The sequence below is a fragment of the Anser brachyrhynchus genome (assembly GCF_964034855.1).
Source record: "Anser brachyrhynchus genome assembly, chromosome: 7".
Lineage (NCBI taxonomy): Eukaryota > Metazoa > Chordata > Aves > Anseriformes > Anatidae > Anser > Anser brachyrhynchus.
Window position 1 is genome coordinate 8,520,184 of NC_137701.1, and position 14,482 is coordinate 8,534,665.

The window sequence follows — 14,482 nt, forward strand, 5'->3', positions numbered from 1 at the left end:
GAGCAGCAGATCTGCAAGTGTGACTGAGCATGCTTTCTCTCCTGCAGCAGTCCAAGAGGAACAGGTGACAGGGGATGCCTGGATGCTCTTAGTTCATTTGCAAGGGAACAAGATAATTTTAGGTTATTTCCCCCCTCCGCTATACCAAAAATAAAAAGTTGTGGTCTCTGAGGTAATGGATTTGATAGAGCTGTTAGCAGTGTGCTGTGGGGAAAAAAAAAAAATGTTACTTATCTTAAACTTAGTGTTGTATCCACTGCACTGATCTTACTTGATAAACACCTGATAAGAAAATGGATGGGAACGTTAGCATAATTCACGTGCTTTTGAAACTTTTCCTCCAAGTTCCTTGGGAAGCAATTGGACCTTCCCTTGAAATGGAAGGCAGCATTTCCAAATCACTTTGAGGGCTTTTCTGTTAGCTGAGGGGAGGAAAGCATTTGTCTTGTTCCCTGTGGCAACAGAAAATTTCATTTTTGCTTCCTACTTCAACTCCTCTGCTTTTCCCCTCACGATTTTTGGAGTGTGTTTTAGTCAGGGCAAGGCAGGGTGGTCAGAAATCAGATGTGGCCTGACAGATGGCAGGGGAGATTTTCAAAAGCATCTGAAGGACACTTGGAAAAAACTCCCCTCAGATCTCAGCTGCAAGGAGGGAAGTCCAAGCAATTCCTGTGGGCTGCTTGTTCCACTGATCCCAATCCAGGGGAGATTTGTGCCACTGGAGCTCCACTGAGTTGGAGGCAGTTACTTGGGACTTCCACTGGCGTGGAGCTGGGCCAGTGTGCCTACAAATGAGCTCTGATCTCTTCTCTTCCAATAAGAACAGAGCGGATCATGGGATTTACTTATTTATTTTACGGAGAACTTGGAAAGGACAGTCTTTTTACTGTAATGGCTGTAAAAGTTGACATGGATGTGTGGATAGACCTGTTACTGGGTTCTGCAAAGGCAGCTAGAAATTGCTAACCTTGGGTGGGGAGTGTGTGGTAATTGCTCGAACAGGCACAGTCTGGAGAGTCTTGGCTTTTTTCCCCTTCTGTCACAGACTTGAAAAGTTGCTCAGAATTCAGAAATTCATAAAATTACCCTGTCTTCATTTTCAGAGTCGTAATCCAAATTTGTCCTTTCCGCATTAGGAGTCTCCATGTGTTTGGAGAACTTCCTCTGAGTTCTTCCAGAAGAAAGTACTGGGCTGTCCCTGCACATCCCAAACAGTGTAGGTCTGGGGAGTGCTGGTGGCTGTGCAGAAGTGTCTTGCTGCTTTCCTGCTCCTGGGTTTACTGCAAAGCACTACGCTGATGTGGAATAAAACAGTGCTAAGCCAGAGCGAGGGACGTCCCCTGATGGGCACGAATGAAATCACACAGGGCAACTACTCCCGTTTCCCATTGCCAGCATCTGCCACCGTGATGCCAGGCCTGATGTGATCTGCTACTACTTCTGCTGCAGGGAACATTGCAAAATGGCAGGTTTGCAGCATTTCCCTCCGTGGAGGGCTGTTTAATTTGGCCTGGTGACAAGTTCTCCCCCCTTTTCCGTTCCTTTACCAGACACTTCCTACTCTCCAGGAGATAAGTGCTTGCAGCATGGAAGTCCTGCAGAGCTTGGTGGCTTCTAGCAGAGCTTCCCAGCTGTGACGAGCAGCTTCAGGAGCTCCCTTTTTGGGGTGCCACCTAAGCAGGGCCTCAAATACTCTCTGAGTACTTCTTTTCTGAAAATCAGGCAGTTGGTTTTAAGCCTCTGAAAGCGCAGGCACTTAGTTTTCTTTGAATATCTTAGCCTTGGGGATTTACAAAGCTACAGACCATTGACTTTGATTTTACGGTACAGTGGTACTGTATGATGAATTTCATTTCTGGTGTTTTTCACTTGTAAACAGTAAGAAAAAACCCTTCATTTTAATGAGCACTTTCCTCTCTCTGCCCTATTCCCTATCTGTGTAGGATATAGAACAAGTGAATTTGAAACAAAATGCAGTCTGCCTTTCTCTAAACAGCTATGCCAAATAAATCCAATGGTTAGGAAGCCTAACTTTTGTTTACTTTTTTTTTGTGTAATTTCCTAGCATCCGAGCTGTTCTTGTCTGAGTGATCATCTACCTTCATGGCTTTACATTCCTGGCTTCTCTGATATGTGTCCTTCCTCCTCAGCCCCTGTCCAACCTTCATTTCCTGAAGAGATGATACAAATTCAAGTTGTGTACTGGCAGGCAAGTTTAAAGCCTATATGCTCTGGTTGCATTTCCAGTAAAACCATTGGTCTCTGCTTTCCTTTCTCCACTCATCTATGTGATTTTTTTTGTTGTTTGTTTTTTACCATCACCTCTACGGAATATTTGTTAAATGCAGCACATATTTAAGATCTGTCTAAGCCACAGAAGGCCTGTTTGTATGTTGACAGGCTTTTCTGAACTGAGGCTTCTGTCAGGAATACATAATACGTAAACTGTTGACTCTAAGGCTGGTAAATTATCTCTTTTTAGTGCACTGGCAATGAAATATATGGCTTGGATGCTTTTTCCTGGTTTTGGTAGAAGTTCCTTTTGCCGTGCATTGTTGGTGGAAGCTTTGGAACGTGGTTCTTGCACTGAAGGAATAACCCTCCTGATCTCAGAAGGTCTGAGGTGGGCTTTATCAATCAATTCTCATACAACATGGTTGATGAAAGGGAAAAACAGCAGGGTAAAACCCATAGCAGTAGGGAATGTGGCATCCTTGCTGTGGAGGTGATAAAGGAAAGTATTTTTTTGGCTGTTGTTCCCACATACAGCACTTCATTTATAATATACGGCTGCCACAAGAGATCTGAGTATGTACTGCAGATCCCTGACATATTGAACCTAGTTCATGATGTGGTCTTACAGCTGCTTTCACCTGGCAAAAAGTTCTGCTCTGTCCTTTTTCTGCTCACTTCTGTCCCTCTCCGTTCATGAACGGCCTCCCAGCAAAAGGAAAGGGTAGGCTTTTTAGCTTGATCTGTCTGCCTCATGCAGCCGCATTAAAAGTCCTGCAGTGGAAGGAGAAAGTGAGGAATTGGCAGTCAGGGTGTTTAAGCTGGTAGCGTGGGCTGATTCTGGTTCAAATACATGTGTACCTGGCGCTCAGTGTGACTTTCCCGCTGGTAAAATGGAGTGCAGGATTTGCCCTTCAGTATAGCCATAACAAAGGGCAGTGCTTGTAACCTTCCAAACACCATGTGTGTAGCAGCGTAAAGTCAACGTAACGTGAATTGTGGCTTTAAAAGAAAACTAGTTTCTGAATTGCATGTGTGAATGCACGTGTGTTTGGATATTAAGATGACTTTTCTTGTGCAAGATGTCTTTGCAGTCCTTTCACTTATAGCTGTACCTCTTCTTTTTGTACATCTGTTCTCCCATGTGCATCTCCAACCTGGATTGCTACAGGCTAAAGCCAAGCATGTAGAGGACTATTTAACAAGAAACCAATTCCCAGTTCCCTGTAGATCTTTGCTGAATAAATAGATTCCATGTTTCCACATCTCTCAAGCTCCTTCTATGAGTCAGAACGATTGTCAAGTATCTTCCTGTTGGAAAAAAGTTTGTCTTTCCTAAACCATGCTCTAGTCCCCATGAAACATTGTTGGCTTGTGTCTCTCAGCTCTGCACACTTGTAAAGCTTATGGTAAAGCTGAAGTCCTCTACAGCCTGTCTTCCACCATATTTCTATCCATCCCTTTCCATTGTCTGGATTCAGGCTTTTCCTATGCTTTTCTCATCCAAGTCTCCACTATGCTCTCCATCACAGAGGGCACCCAAGCCCACGGTCCTCTCTTCTGCCTTTTATTCTGTGTGCCATGCTTCAGCTTGGTGCTGTAATGAGCTGTGCAGGAAATGCTTTCATGTGATGCTGGCATCAACTCAGGCTAATCTCAACTGTGTACAGAGAAGTCCTAGTTGGTACTGTTGCTGATGAAAAAAGGTTACCTAAGTCCTTCAGAGCAGCATGTGTCCAGCTGCGAAAAAAAAAGGGGGGGGGAGGGGGCAAAAGAAAAAGCTTTTTTTCCTTGCTCTGTGCTAATTGAAGCTTTGATCAGTCAGATTTCAGAAGATGGCGCACCATCTTAGTTCATAAAGAATAATAATGTGCGTGCTTCTCCCATAGCCTTTGTCTTCATTAGGCATTTTCCTCTCTGGATAATGAGGACCACGATTCTGAAGACTACAGTGTAGGGTTATAAGAAATATGACAGTTACAAAGGCCTGCGGTCAGTTAGGAGATGGAACATTTTGCCTTATTTCAGCTGTTGTCCAGTAGCATTTTGACAAAAGGTGTTTTTCCTGGTGCAACTGTTTATTTTTCCTATTGATGTCTTTTTCATTTTCTTGGGGAGAGGGGGCAGTACTTTGGGACCTGCGCTGGGGCTGCTGGTGGCTATGTACTCAGAATAAAAAGACTGCAGCTTTCTGCAGAATTTAGTCTTCCTGTTCTCCATCTTCCAGTACAAGAATGCTTCCAGCAGTCCCAGGCTGTCCCACTAGCTAATGGTGGACCCCAGATCACGTCTTGGAGAGCACTAGAAAGCACACTATGGACAGACTCCTAATTTCCACAGACCACGGGCTGTTTACAGGTTCTTGGTCTCTTACCGAAATGTAAGGTGTGTGTTTTGGTGTGTGAGGACTGTCTTCATTGCTGTGGGTGCAATTTCTCAGCAAGCTTTGCTGTCTTCCAGTAGGTGAAGCTTGTACCTGGCCTGTGACACAACCCCTGCTCACAGACAAACCTAAAGAAAAGTGTTGCAAGGGCTCTAAGCAAGCGCCCCTCCAAGGAGGGGCGGGAGGAGGTGGGGCTGCACCAGAGACTTTTAATGGCAGAATAAATGGGAAGGTGGAGGGCAGTGCTGTACGGTCAGTCCACCAGCTCTCTCTGTTCTCTTCCCCTGCATTCTGCTAGAGCGTATTATCTGCACTAAATCTTGAAGAAACACATACAAGTGGATTTTTTTTTTACTTTTTTGTTTTCTCGAAACTTCAGTTACCCATCAGCAACTCTCAAGATGACAAGAATTTTGACAGCTTGCAAAGTGGTGAAGACTTTGAAAGGCAGATTGGAGTTTTGCAAAGTGTCTGCTGATCACTGGAGTTTCTCAAGGACTGGTACCAGGTTGTTGAGCATCAAGGTAACAGTAACTGCTAACAGGGAGCTACTGTGGTCTGATAGAGGTGTTTGGCATGCTGAGAGATAGCTCGCTGCAGATAACAGGGTTTACATAGGCATGTAAAACTGAACTGAAGGAGATTTGTCTGAACCTGAAGCAAGGGGTTTGCTTGGCTAAACAGTTCCATTAGATAAGCAAACACTTTTGTGTAGTCTGGAATGAAAATTATAGGGTAAATAGCACCAAAAGGTAGAAGTTCAAGGTTTCAGTTAATTATTATATAGTATTTTCTCTACAAACACCCCACCTTTCTATAGGACTGATAGTCTACAGAGCAGTTCTTTCATTCCACGTCATCATGAATCAATTAGGTATTTAAAAGCGAGCATCACTTGAAGCATGCGAGCAATCCCAGTGGGTCCATGTAGGATCCATTTTCAATGTCTTGGAAACCAAGCTGGCTCAGCTTAATCAGAGAAGTAGATGGCTCTTTCTGAACGCATCATGGTATCAGCCCTTGATTTTAGGGGCTTGAACCCCTCGGTTCACATCCCCAGTTTCTTCAAATGCAAAAGCTGCATTTGACCAGCTTCGCTAGTGCAACTCAGGCGGGTGCAGCATGGCACAGTGGGGAACTAGGACTTCGTGAATTCCACAGTACTCGAGGTGCTTTGGCACTTTGCATGGAAAAGGGGCTCTTGCACGTTTCTGTTTGTGGATCACCAGTGTAATAGGATTAGCAACCTGAGGAGTGATGTTTCAGTGGGTAGTGGGGAAAATCTCTGGGAGATTTGGGCTGTGGATATCCAGAGGGTGCCACCTTAGCTGGTGGGTGGAGTAGAGGCCTGATTAATATCAATTCTGTCCACTGAGGGCTCAGGTTTCTCTTGCTGGTCCCATGGGCACTGATTTGCAATAAAAAGTTCTCTGAGCTCCTGGCAAAAGACATGTTACTTCTTAAACCAAAATTGGCTGCAGAGAAAAACTGAACTAGGAAAGAGGCATCACTATTCTTATTTCTTCTTCTAGCGTGTGAGTTTTTAGTTCAGTTTTGCCTCATGCTTTTAAAGACAGGTTGTTTTGTGGCCAGTGTACTTGTTAATGGACCCGTCTTCCCCTCCCTGAGAGCGCACAGCAGTCGTGAACTGCTACCTCGTTCACCATCTTAAAGCACAGCATGGTAATCTTCCCCTTCCTCTGCATTTAGATCTGACTGAGCAGGATGTTTTTCCTCCTTGTGATTACAACAGGAGTCCTGTTTGGGAATTGTAAAGCCACCGAGGGTACCAGTCTCTCCTGCAACACTACTTGAAGAGGAAGTAGGTCTCTGATGTGGGAAGCAAGTTCCTCTGCAGTTCTGCAGGCTACTGAAGCTATGTTGATTTGACAAAAATACGTTAATACTATACAAAATCTCATGTAGGGCAGTGCCATTTCTTACATCAGCTCTTCCAGGGCAGATGCCAGCTTCTGTGCCATTTTGAAATCTCAGCACTGAGCTAGAAAATGTCTGTTGGTGTGACAGAGCAACACACTTCCAACCACCTCTCCTCTCTGGGCTTTTTGCTTCAAATTGGAATGGGCCAGGAGAAAATGGAGACGATTTTACTGCCAGTGTTGCTGGATAAGAGGAACTGTGAATGCACTGAGAGGTACTGGTGGCAAAAATCAGTGTCTGAAGTATAGGAGGCCAGGTTTCCTACTTCGTAGCTTGGTTTGTCACTGCTGACAGAGTAGAGCATCAGTATGCTGATGTTGCGTATCGCAGAACAGGTGTCCATGTAGATGCACTTAAGTCCCTGCAGATACACTAGACACTGTCTAGCCATCTAAGCAGGACTGAAGAGCTCTGCTGGAAGGCCATCCCTGCTTGTCTCTTGCCTTTGATAGCTATCTCGCTGCTTGGAGCTGGTTCAGTCACTTCTGCCGTCTTCTGTAGAGTGCAGCAGCTGGAAGTCTTGTGATGCAGAGAGAGGTGAGTTCACAGGCACTTCAGCCTGTGGCTGTAAGTCTGCTACAGGAAGAGGTGTCTTCTGCTGGTAAAGCTGTGTAGCCCCTGGTTAAGATCGATGGTTCAGATTTTGATGAGATAGCATCTTACTTTATACATCCCAGGATAATCCTGGTAGGCATCTGTAGCAGGCTGGATCTGATGTGTTTTTCTACTGGTGGATTAGCACGTGAAGTTTGGATTTGGCATCTTAAATGACAGATTGATGTGTTAGGTGGATGTTTTGTCACTCATTCAAGGACTGCACAGTGACAGACCTACAAGGTCATACCTCGTAATGCTGAGGTGCCCAGTTAAGAAGTTTTAGGCTCATGGAAAATTGCTGTCCAACTCTGATGGAGTTACAGCACCAGCTGGTCTAGCATCTACCTAATCCTGTGCTTGTGAAGTGAGTGCTCAAAGCCAACACCACCAATTTCAATGGCGAAGAGGATGAATATATATTTTAAAATCAAAAGACAAGGCCAATGAAACCCTTCGGAGCTATTTTAACCTCAGTGTCAGTGATAGCAAACACCCCGCAGAAGCACGAGACTGAATGGGGCCCGCTTGTATTTCAAGGTGTATGACAGGACCTATTGCAGGGTATCCAAGACCTAATGTGCACTACAAGTGCTGAGTCCAGTGGAGTATCTGCACAGTGACTAGCTGTGGTGCCAGCCAGCCAACCCAGAGGTGTCTTTCTGACATTATGTGCTGTGTTCTGCCTTGGCATTGACTCTGGGGAAAGCTGTTTCCATGTTGGATTTGCTTATTTGAGTTTAATACTTAAAGGAGTTCGTGCTGCCCAAGTGGATGCTTGAACTCACAGAAAGCAACAGGGTTGATAACTTGTTTAATCTGAGACCTCAGTTCTTATTTCTAACTCCACCTTTGCCAGGGGCCACACGTGTGTTTGAATTCAGAATCTGGTACACAAAATGTTGAACCTTTCCTGCTCGGGGCTTTTCTTTAAGGCAGTACCAGGCTCATATACCTCCTTCTATGGCACATACAGAAGCAGAAGTCAGAGATTCTCTAATAGACATATGCAAGCAGTAAAGCAGCAGGCCTGAGGGAGAATTTAAGGATAAGTGGTCCTAAAGGGTCAACCTATTGCCTAGCTTTGCCTAGGAGCAAGGTGGTTGACTGGAATTGTGACACAAGTGGCTGAGTAGTGACTTACGGCTGGGTTTGGTGTTCCAGCCATCATTAAGGGTAATGGATATTGGTAAGAATTTTGGAGAAGGTTTGAAATGCAGAGTAATTAAGGTGTGTGGGCTAATGGCAGTATAGGTAATGATCCTATTCTTGCATTATTGTAGGCTTAAATGAGTGTTTAGTTGCCTTTGATTGCTCTTTCTCAGTAGGCTACTCTAGGGAGCAAAACAAAATGCAATGAAAACATAGTTCTGATCTATGTATAAGCTAAGTAAAGTATTAGACAGCATGAGGGAGAGGTGGTAGGTTTAGTAGAGTGCCTAATATTTATTCTCCCAAGTCTGTTTTCTGTCCAGTTAAGCTCAGCATATGTGAGGAAACATCATTGTACATAAGCAGTCTGAGATACGGGTCTACATATGAGTCTACATATTCCCTTACTGCATCCCATCCGTCAGTTCTGGAGGAGAGATGGAGCATCCGTGGGTGGAAGGGGGGCACGGGGAGCAGAGCTGAGACCCCTGTGGGCTCTCCGTAGGGCTGCTTTGCATCAGTGGTTTCAAGGTAATCACACTTCTTTGTAATTCAGTAATGGGCAGAGAGACCGCAGCTTGAAGCTCGTATCATTTAATGCTCATCTGAGGCCCGTGCAGTTATACGGGGATGTAAAGAGTAGTATGAGCGATAAATAGGTGGCTTGTAACAGTATAGCCGGCTCAGTAAGGAGGGGATTGGGAGAGCTATAAAAAAGAAAAAGAAAAAAGCACGCACCAGGAGCAAGCTAAAAATATAGCTAGAAATGAGAGGGAGCAAATTTTTGAGCACTAGCTTTAGAAACTATTTCAGATGACTGTAAAAGGATTCTTCAAGTACGTTTTGAGGCAGGTGGAAAGTAACTGAGAAAACGACTGGGAAGGAGAGAGATGGGCGAGGAGGTAAAGGATCACTCACATAATTCTGCTCCTCTCCCTTTGGAGGTGAAAGTGATGGGGCTGTGTGTGAAGTGGGGCCCGTTCCTCCAGAGATGGGGAGAAAAGGGGGATGCTCATTTCCTCAGGTGCTTCACGACTTCCACTAGCTGCCTTGCCTGTCTTGGTTCCCCTTCCCCCTCTGATTTTTGTCAGGAACAACTATCCGTGGCATTGTTGTGAACAGCCTTAAGAAGTTTTAAGAGTTCAGGTTGTAGGAAATGTGACTTTTCTGCCCTGGTATCTGTGGGGTGGTTCTGGCGTTGCTTTCTCTTTGACATGGACAGTAATGGAGCTAATCCAAAGCTTCTCCCTGAAGTTAGCCTAAGTGTGAATCATCGTGGGGATATACAAGACCTTGAATTGGCTCTTTATTCCTTTTTAGTTCCTTTCTACTTGCTAATTTTAGCTAGAAGCAAATGTGATAATATGTATTTAAAGGAGGAAAGAAAAGGCTGGCAAAGGAAGCCGACTGTTAGCAATGTCCAGATGGATCTCCAGCCTGTGATGACATAGTACGCACAAGAAGACGTTTTTCTAGCAAAGATTGTTGCTGGTTATTTGGTCTGGAGAGAGTGCAACGCAGCCCTGGCACCAGCCTTCTGCTGTGCTGGAAATCTGGTGGCTTTGGGCTTCTTCTGCACTTGTGATATGCTGCCCATTATGCAGCCAGCCAGATCTGCGTGATCTGTGTGCTGAGAAGCGTGCCAGAGGCTGTTGTGCTGCGTGGAATCGTGGCCTGCCTGAGGAAGGAGGCATTTCCCCGCCTTCGTGCTGCAGGGAAGTAAACTGGCCTGTGCTGAGAGCAAAAATCCCAGCTGTGTCCCTGCCACACACCAGTGCCCTCTGTTCCGGGCATACATCTTTTGCAGCAGCCCAGCGTTCAGGGGTCAGCTTGGCCTTGCCAAGACAAGCTGAGGGATTTCTTTGGAGAGGAAAAACTTGACTTCCTTGACTGTTTACTCTGTGAGGCACGTGTGAAAGAACGAAAATTACCTGCTTGCTTTCCAGAACAGGCGTTTATGGCAGACGTGCTTTAAAAAACAAATCATACTGCAGAACTTTTTGGATTCAGCAGATCTTTATCATCTATTTTGTAGATGGGAAGGGCTGCTAGAGCAGGGAAGCCAACAGAACTAAATTCATTTATTTAGTTATTTTTAACTGCTACAGTGCTTTTACCTCACGTGTGAAGTGCTTAGTGAAGCGGGACCTGAGCCAGCGAACTCTTAAAGCTGCTTTGGAAAGATGCACCAAATCTTGCAACGCTGCAGCAGTCACCCTTTCTGTTAGCCACCTCCGTCCTTAAAGCTCTTCAAGAGCTCTGCAGCCTCTCTGGAGAACAGGGACCTCTGCTGAGTTAAAGCCTCTGGTGTGTAGGAGAGAAATGGGATTGCAGCGGGGCTGTGAGTGGGGGAAACATTTAAGTTGGGACTACAGCAGAGATCTGTACTAGACGGCATAGGGATGCTTCTGAGGAGTGGAGACAAAAGGACCTCAAGGCAACTCCGGGATATTTGTTTATTTCTTGCTTGTTGGTTTGTTTGTTTTTTTTTTTTTACAAATGAAAATCTCTCCAGCTAATCCCCGATTGAGCCAATTGGCCTTTTTTATAGCCTGTAAATCACTTTTCACATTAAAGACAAAACTGAAAAGACAAGGTAGGCTGGCAGCTGAGGGATGTGGTAACACCTCTGCTGGATATGTAAGCAAGAATAATTGCTTCAGAAATGCTCAACAAACAAACTAAGCTCTTAATTAAGAATAATAAATCAAGGAGAGGAGGGATCCATCTGAACATCTATCCCTTCTGTAGCTGAACTTGCAGGCAGGTTATGGTAGCTCAGGGACATCCCTCTGCATTACCCGAACACTGTGTAGGGGCTCTGATAGTACAGCGGGGCTTCTGTTTGGCAGAAATGATTTCTGTGCTGGTCTGGTGCAGAGGCGGGCAGGAAGTCTGCGGGAGATGCCTGCAAACTGCCAAGATGAGGGCGAGACTTGAAGGTCACGCTAATTGTGCTGCATTTTAGCCCTCAGGAGCTAGATGGGTTTTAGATTTCAGGTCGTTCCCCCATTGTGGAGGATCCTGCCAGGCTGTGTTTGCAGCTGTGGCTGGTTGAAGCGATGACCCAACTGGCTCTGGGTGCTGGGACTTGCCTGAAACCGGAGTTGATAATTGGGTGGACTCCAAATATTTGCTCTGCTGAGGGGAGGGATCCGTCTCTTGAAGTCAAGCCTGAGGGAAGCTGGTTCGTACAGTCACTCTCCCATGTCGGTAGTGTGGGCTGGATTTTGAGCAGGCTTCAGAAGGGGCAGAAGTCCTACCCAAAGCTCAGTCTGAGGCACCCAGGTGCTCTTCCTCCGTAACACCTTCAGTATGTGGCAGCTTTCTGTGGTGAGAGGCTTTTAAAGAGATTAGGGGGCTGGCCAACCTGTAATTCTTATTTGGGCTAGATCTACGGCCATAAAAATTGTATAAATAACTGTGGGAGGATTGTGGTGTTGCTGACTATCCCATCCAATCATACAAGAAGGCTCAGAAAGTGATGGCTAAACCTTTTGAGAATGACTCAATGTTTGACATTAATGAGAAACAAATGCAAGGCTAAAACCATCCCAGATGCACAGAATTCAATTACTTGGCAGTGTAGTTTGATTTTTTTAGTGTATTTTGCAGTACATTAGTAATTGATCTGTGCAGTATTTATAACTGCAGAAGAGCTCTAGATGAATGTTTGCTGTGATTGTTACAAAATGTTCAATGCTGGGGCTGAAATGTCTCCTTGCTGAGATTGTTCAGCTGATTTACAGCTAATGGAAAGTAGCTCTCCTGCTCCTTTCTACAGCAAACTGAACTTAATTCTTCTTTTTAATAAGATTCCAACATAAGGAATTCTGTTTAAAAAAAAAAAAAAACTACCAAAAAAGAAACCCAGACGCACCCTGATATGAAGGTAAGAGCTACTGCCTGGTGGACAAACTTGGTGGACGATCAAGGAGATTGATCCCCTCCTTCCCTGGCTGGGGCTTGCTGAAGGGGAAAAAAACAAAAACAAAAAACAACAGAAGTGTGATCTAGAGAGCTGATACCAGTAACTTGCTGCCTCACAGCATTTATTTTAAATTCGGGCACTGTACCTGTGTCTCCTTGCGTGATAGGGAACCTGATGCTGATCAGCAAAAAGCAAAAGCTGCTTCTGCCTTCAGCTCCCAACAGCACTGCTAATTTTGTTAGGGTTATCAAATTCTGGTAGATTATCCCATCAGAACCCAACATCCCTTCTTCTTGGTTGGGACTCCGTTCTGCTAAACACTTTTTGAAAGTGTTGCTGCTTATGGGAAGCTTTCCTTTAGGCTGCTCATTAGGTAGCTACCTCTCTGCCAGGACAATTTAATCCTATCCCTGAGGTAACTGGGACCATGAGTGTCTGATCCGTGAGCTCCTCTCTACCCGTGTCCTACAGCAGGATGGACTTGTATTGTGAATTTTGCCTTCTGACGCCAGTCCACCTATGCATGCACTGCTTTTTAATGGCTTAGCTGTATGGTTACAACAGAAGTTAAGCGCCTATAGAAGCTCGTGACTGGATGAGAGCCAGTGTACTCAGCAGCTAGCCTTGAGCAAACACTGAGGAGAGGCAACTCTTAACCAATATTTTAACTCTGTAGGAAAATTGCAAGATACGCTGAGTGAAAGAAATGAACAAAGCGATGTGGAAAGAGCCAGGGTGGTCCAGTAGTAAAAGGAGCTCATGCTTTGCTCATGGTGAGGTTTTCCAGCTTCCTTGCCACCTCTAGGAGCACAATGTTTAAGTATTAGAAAGAAAAAGAGCATCAGACTAGTAAAAGAGACAGTACCTTGGCAGCTGGTAATGGGAGGGGGCAAAAATACATACAGCACAAGGCAGGAAAGGCAGGTGTCCTCGGCGTGACTTGTGTAAACATCAAGCCTTTTCCTCCTGTATTTGAGTCTCTTCATGTGCCTTTCTCTAGGCGCAGACAGCGAACTTGGTGCTGAAAGATGGAACGAAGATGAAGGGCTATTCTTTTGGCTATCCATCCTCCACAGCAGGGGAAGTCGTATTCAACACTGGTATTTCTGGGTAAGGCAAAAGCAATTGAGAAATAAGGAAGAAAACTGTTTTGGGAGCTTGTAAAAGTGTGAAAGGGGTAGTTGGTGCAGATGCTTTTCTCAAGATTATAGGGTCCCAATCCAAGCAAATGATGTGCTGTACAGAAAACACCGTGCTCTAGGAATGCAGAGAGGGAGCCAGTTAACAGTAAGACTTCAGGCAGTCCTCTTGCATCATCACATTTGTGCTGACGGGCAACTTTAAGGACTCATATAACTAACTGTCATAGTGAGGTGTGGAGAGATCTGCTCGTCTCCCCATGAAATGCAGCCACTGCTGAGTCAGAGCAGAGTTACTGCTGAGTAACACAAAACCAGGACAGCAAGAACCTTCATCTGACGCGTCGTTGTTCTCCCTCCCATTTTCAGATCGAAAGTAAAGGTTTGAAGTATCTGCAGCCTCCTGAATAACGTAACTTGGCCTCTGAGTGCAAAATTCTTAACTCCTAATGTTCCTAAGTTGGGTTCTCATATGTGAACCATCCATCTTGGTGTGTGGTGGCTCACAGCACAGCTGAGGATGTATTTGAGCCCTCTGCCCTTTCCAGGGATAGGGGAGGATCAAGTTTGTTCCTAACCTGGCATGACTGTGTGTCCTCTCAAGTGACAGAAGCTGATAGCTGGCTTAGGATTGCAACCCAGGGCTGCGAAGTTGAACTGCTTGAGCAGAGAGAAAGCTGCCCAGAGGATTGAGGCTGTTGGTTAGGAGCGGGGTGCGTTCTGGGGAGGTGAGACAGCTCTGAGGCTGCTGGAGCTTGAGCTTTTTCTGCAGCTATCCATAGCTGTCTTTGCCTGCAGTCTTTCATAATAGTCTTTGCCCAGCTGCCTTGTATTCCCCAAATTCTGCTCTCCTTTGGAGAAAACAGTACTCACGGGATGAGTTTTAAATGATCTCATTGGTGAGGATGTTAAATAGCTGCAGAGGGGAATCTGTTTGCAAAGCTTTGCATTAGGAGGCAATTATTTAAGTATTTTGACAGCACTAATTACTTGCTTTGTTAATATACCTGCCAACAAACAACTGTTTAATATAGATCAGAGTGATGGAGGGCACCAGAGTTCTCTTCTCTGTGATGGATTATGGGCAATAAATCTTGTCACATCACAAAA

General features: G+C 45.1%; 1 protein-coding gene across 7 annotated transcripts in view; it reads left to right on the forward strand.

Annotated features, from left to right (window-relative positions):
- CPS1 (carbamoyl-phosphate synthase 1) overlaps positions 1-14,482 on the forward strand; it is a 116,939-nt gene that overhangs the window by 17,731 nt on the left and 84,726 nt on the right. For 2 of the 7 annotated variants that reach the window (XM_080598994.1, XM_080598995.1), the window contains 2 exons: positions 4,995-5,139; positions 13,234-13,343. The exons of 1 other annotated variant lie outside the window; for it this stretch is intronic. In XM_080598994.1, coding sequence (XP_080455120.1) covers positions 5,017-5,139; positions 13,234-13,343 — 233 coding nt within the window. In that variant the 5' untranslated portion in view covers positions 4,995-5,016. Of the gene's footprint in view, positions 1-4,994; positions 5,140-11,357; positions 11,636-12,117; positions 12,195-13,233; positions 13,344-14,482 lie in introns of those variants that run through there. 4 more of the 7 variants (XM_080598997.1, XM_080598996.1, XM_080598998.1 and 1 more) reach the window with 4 other exon arrangements.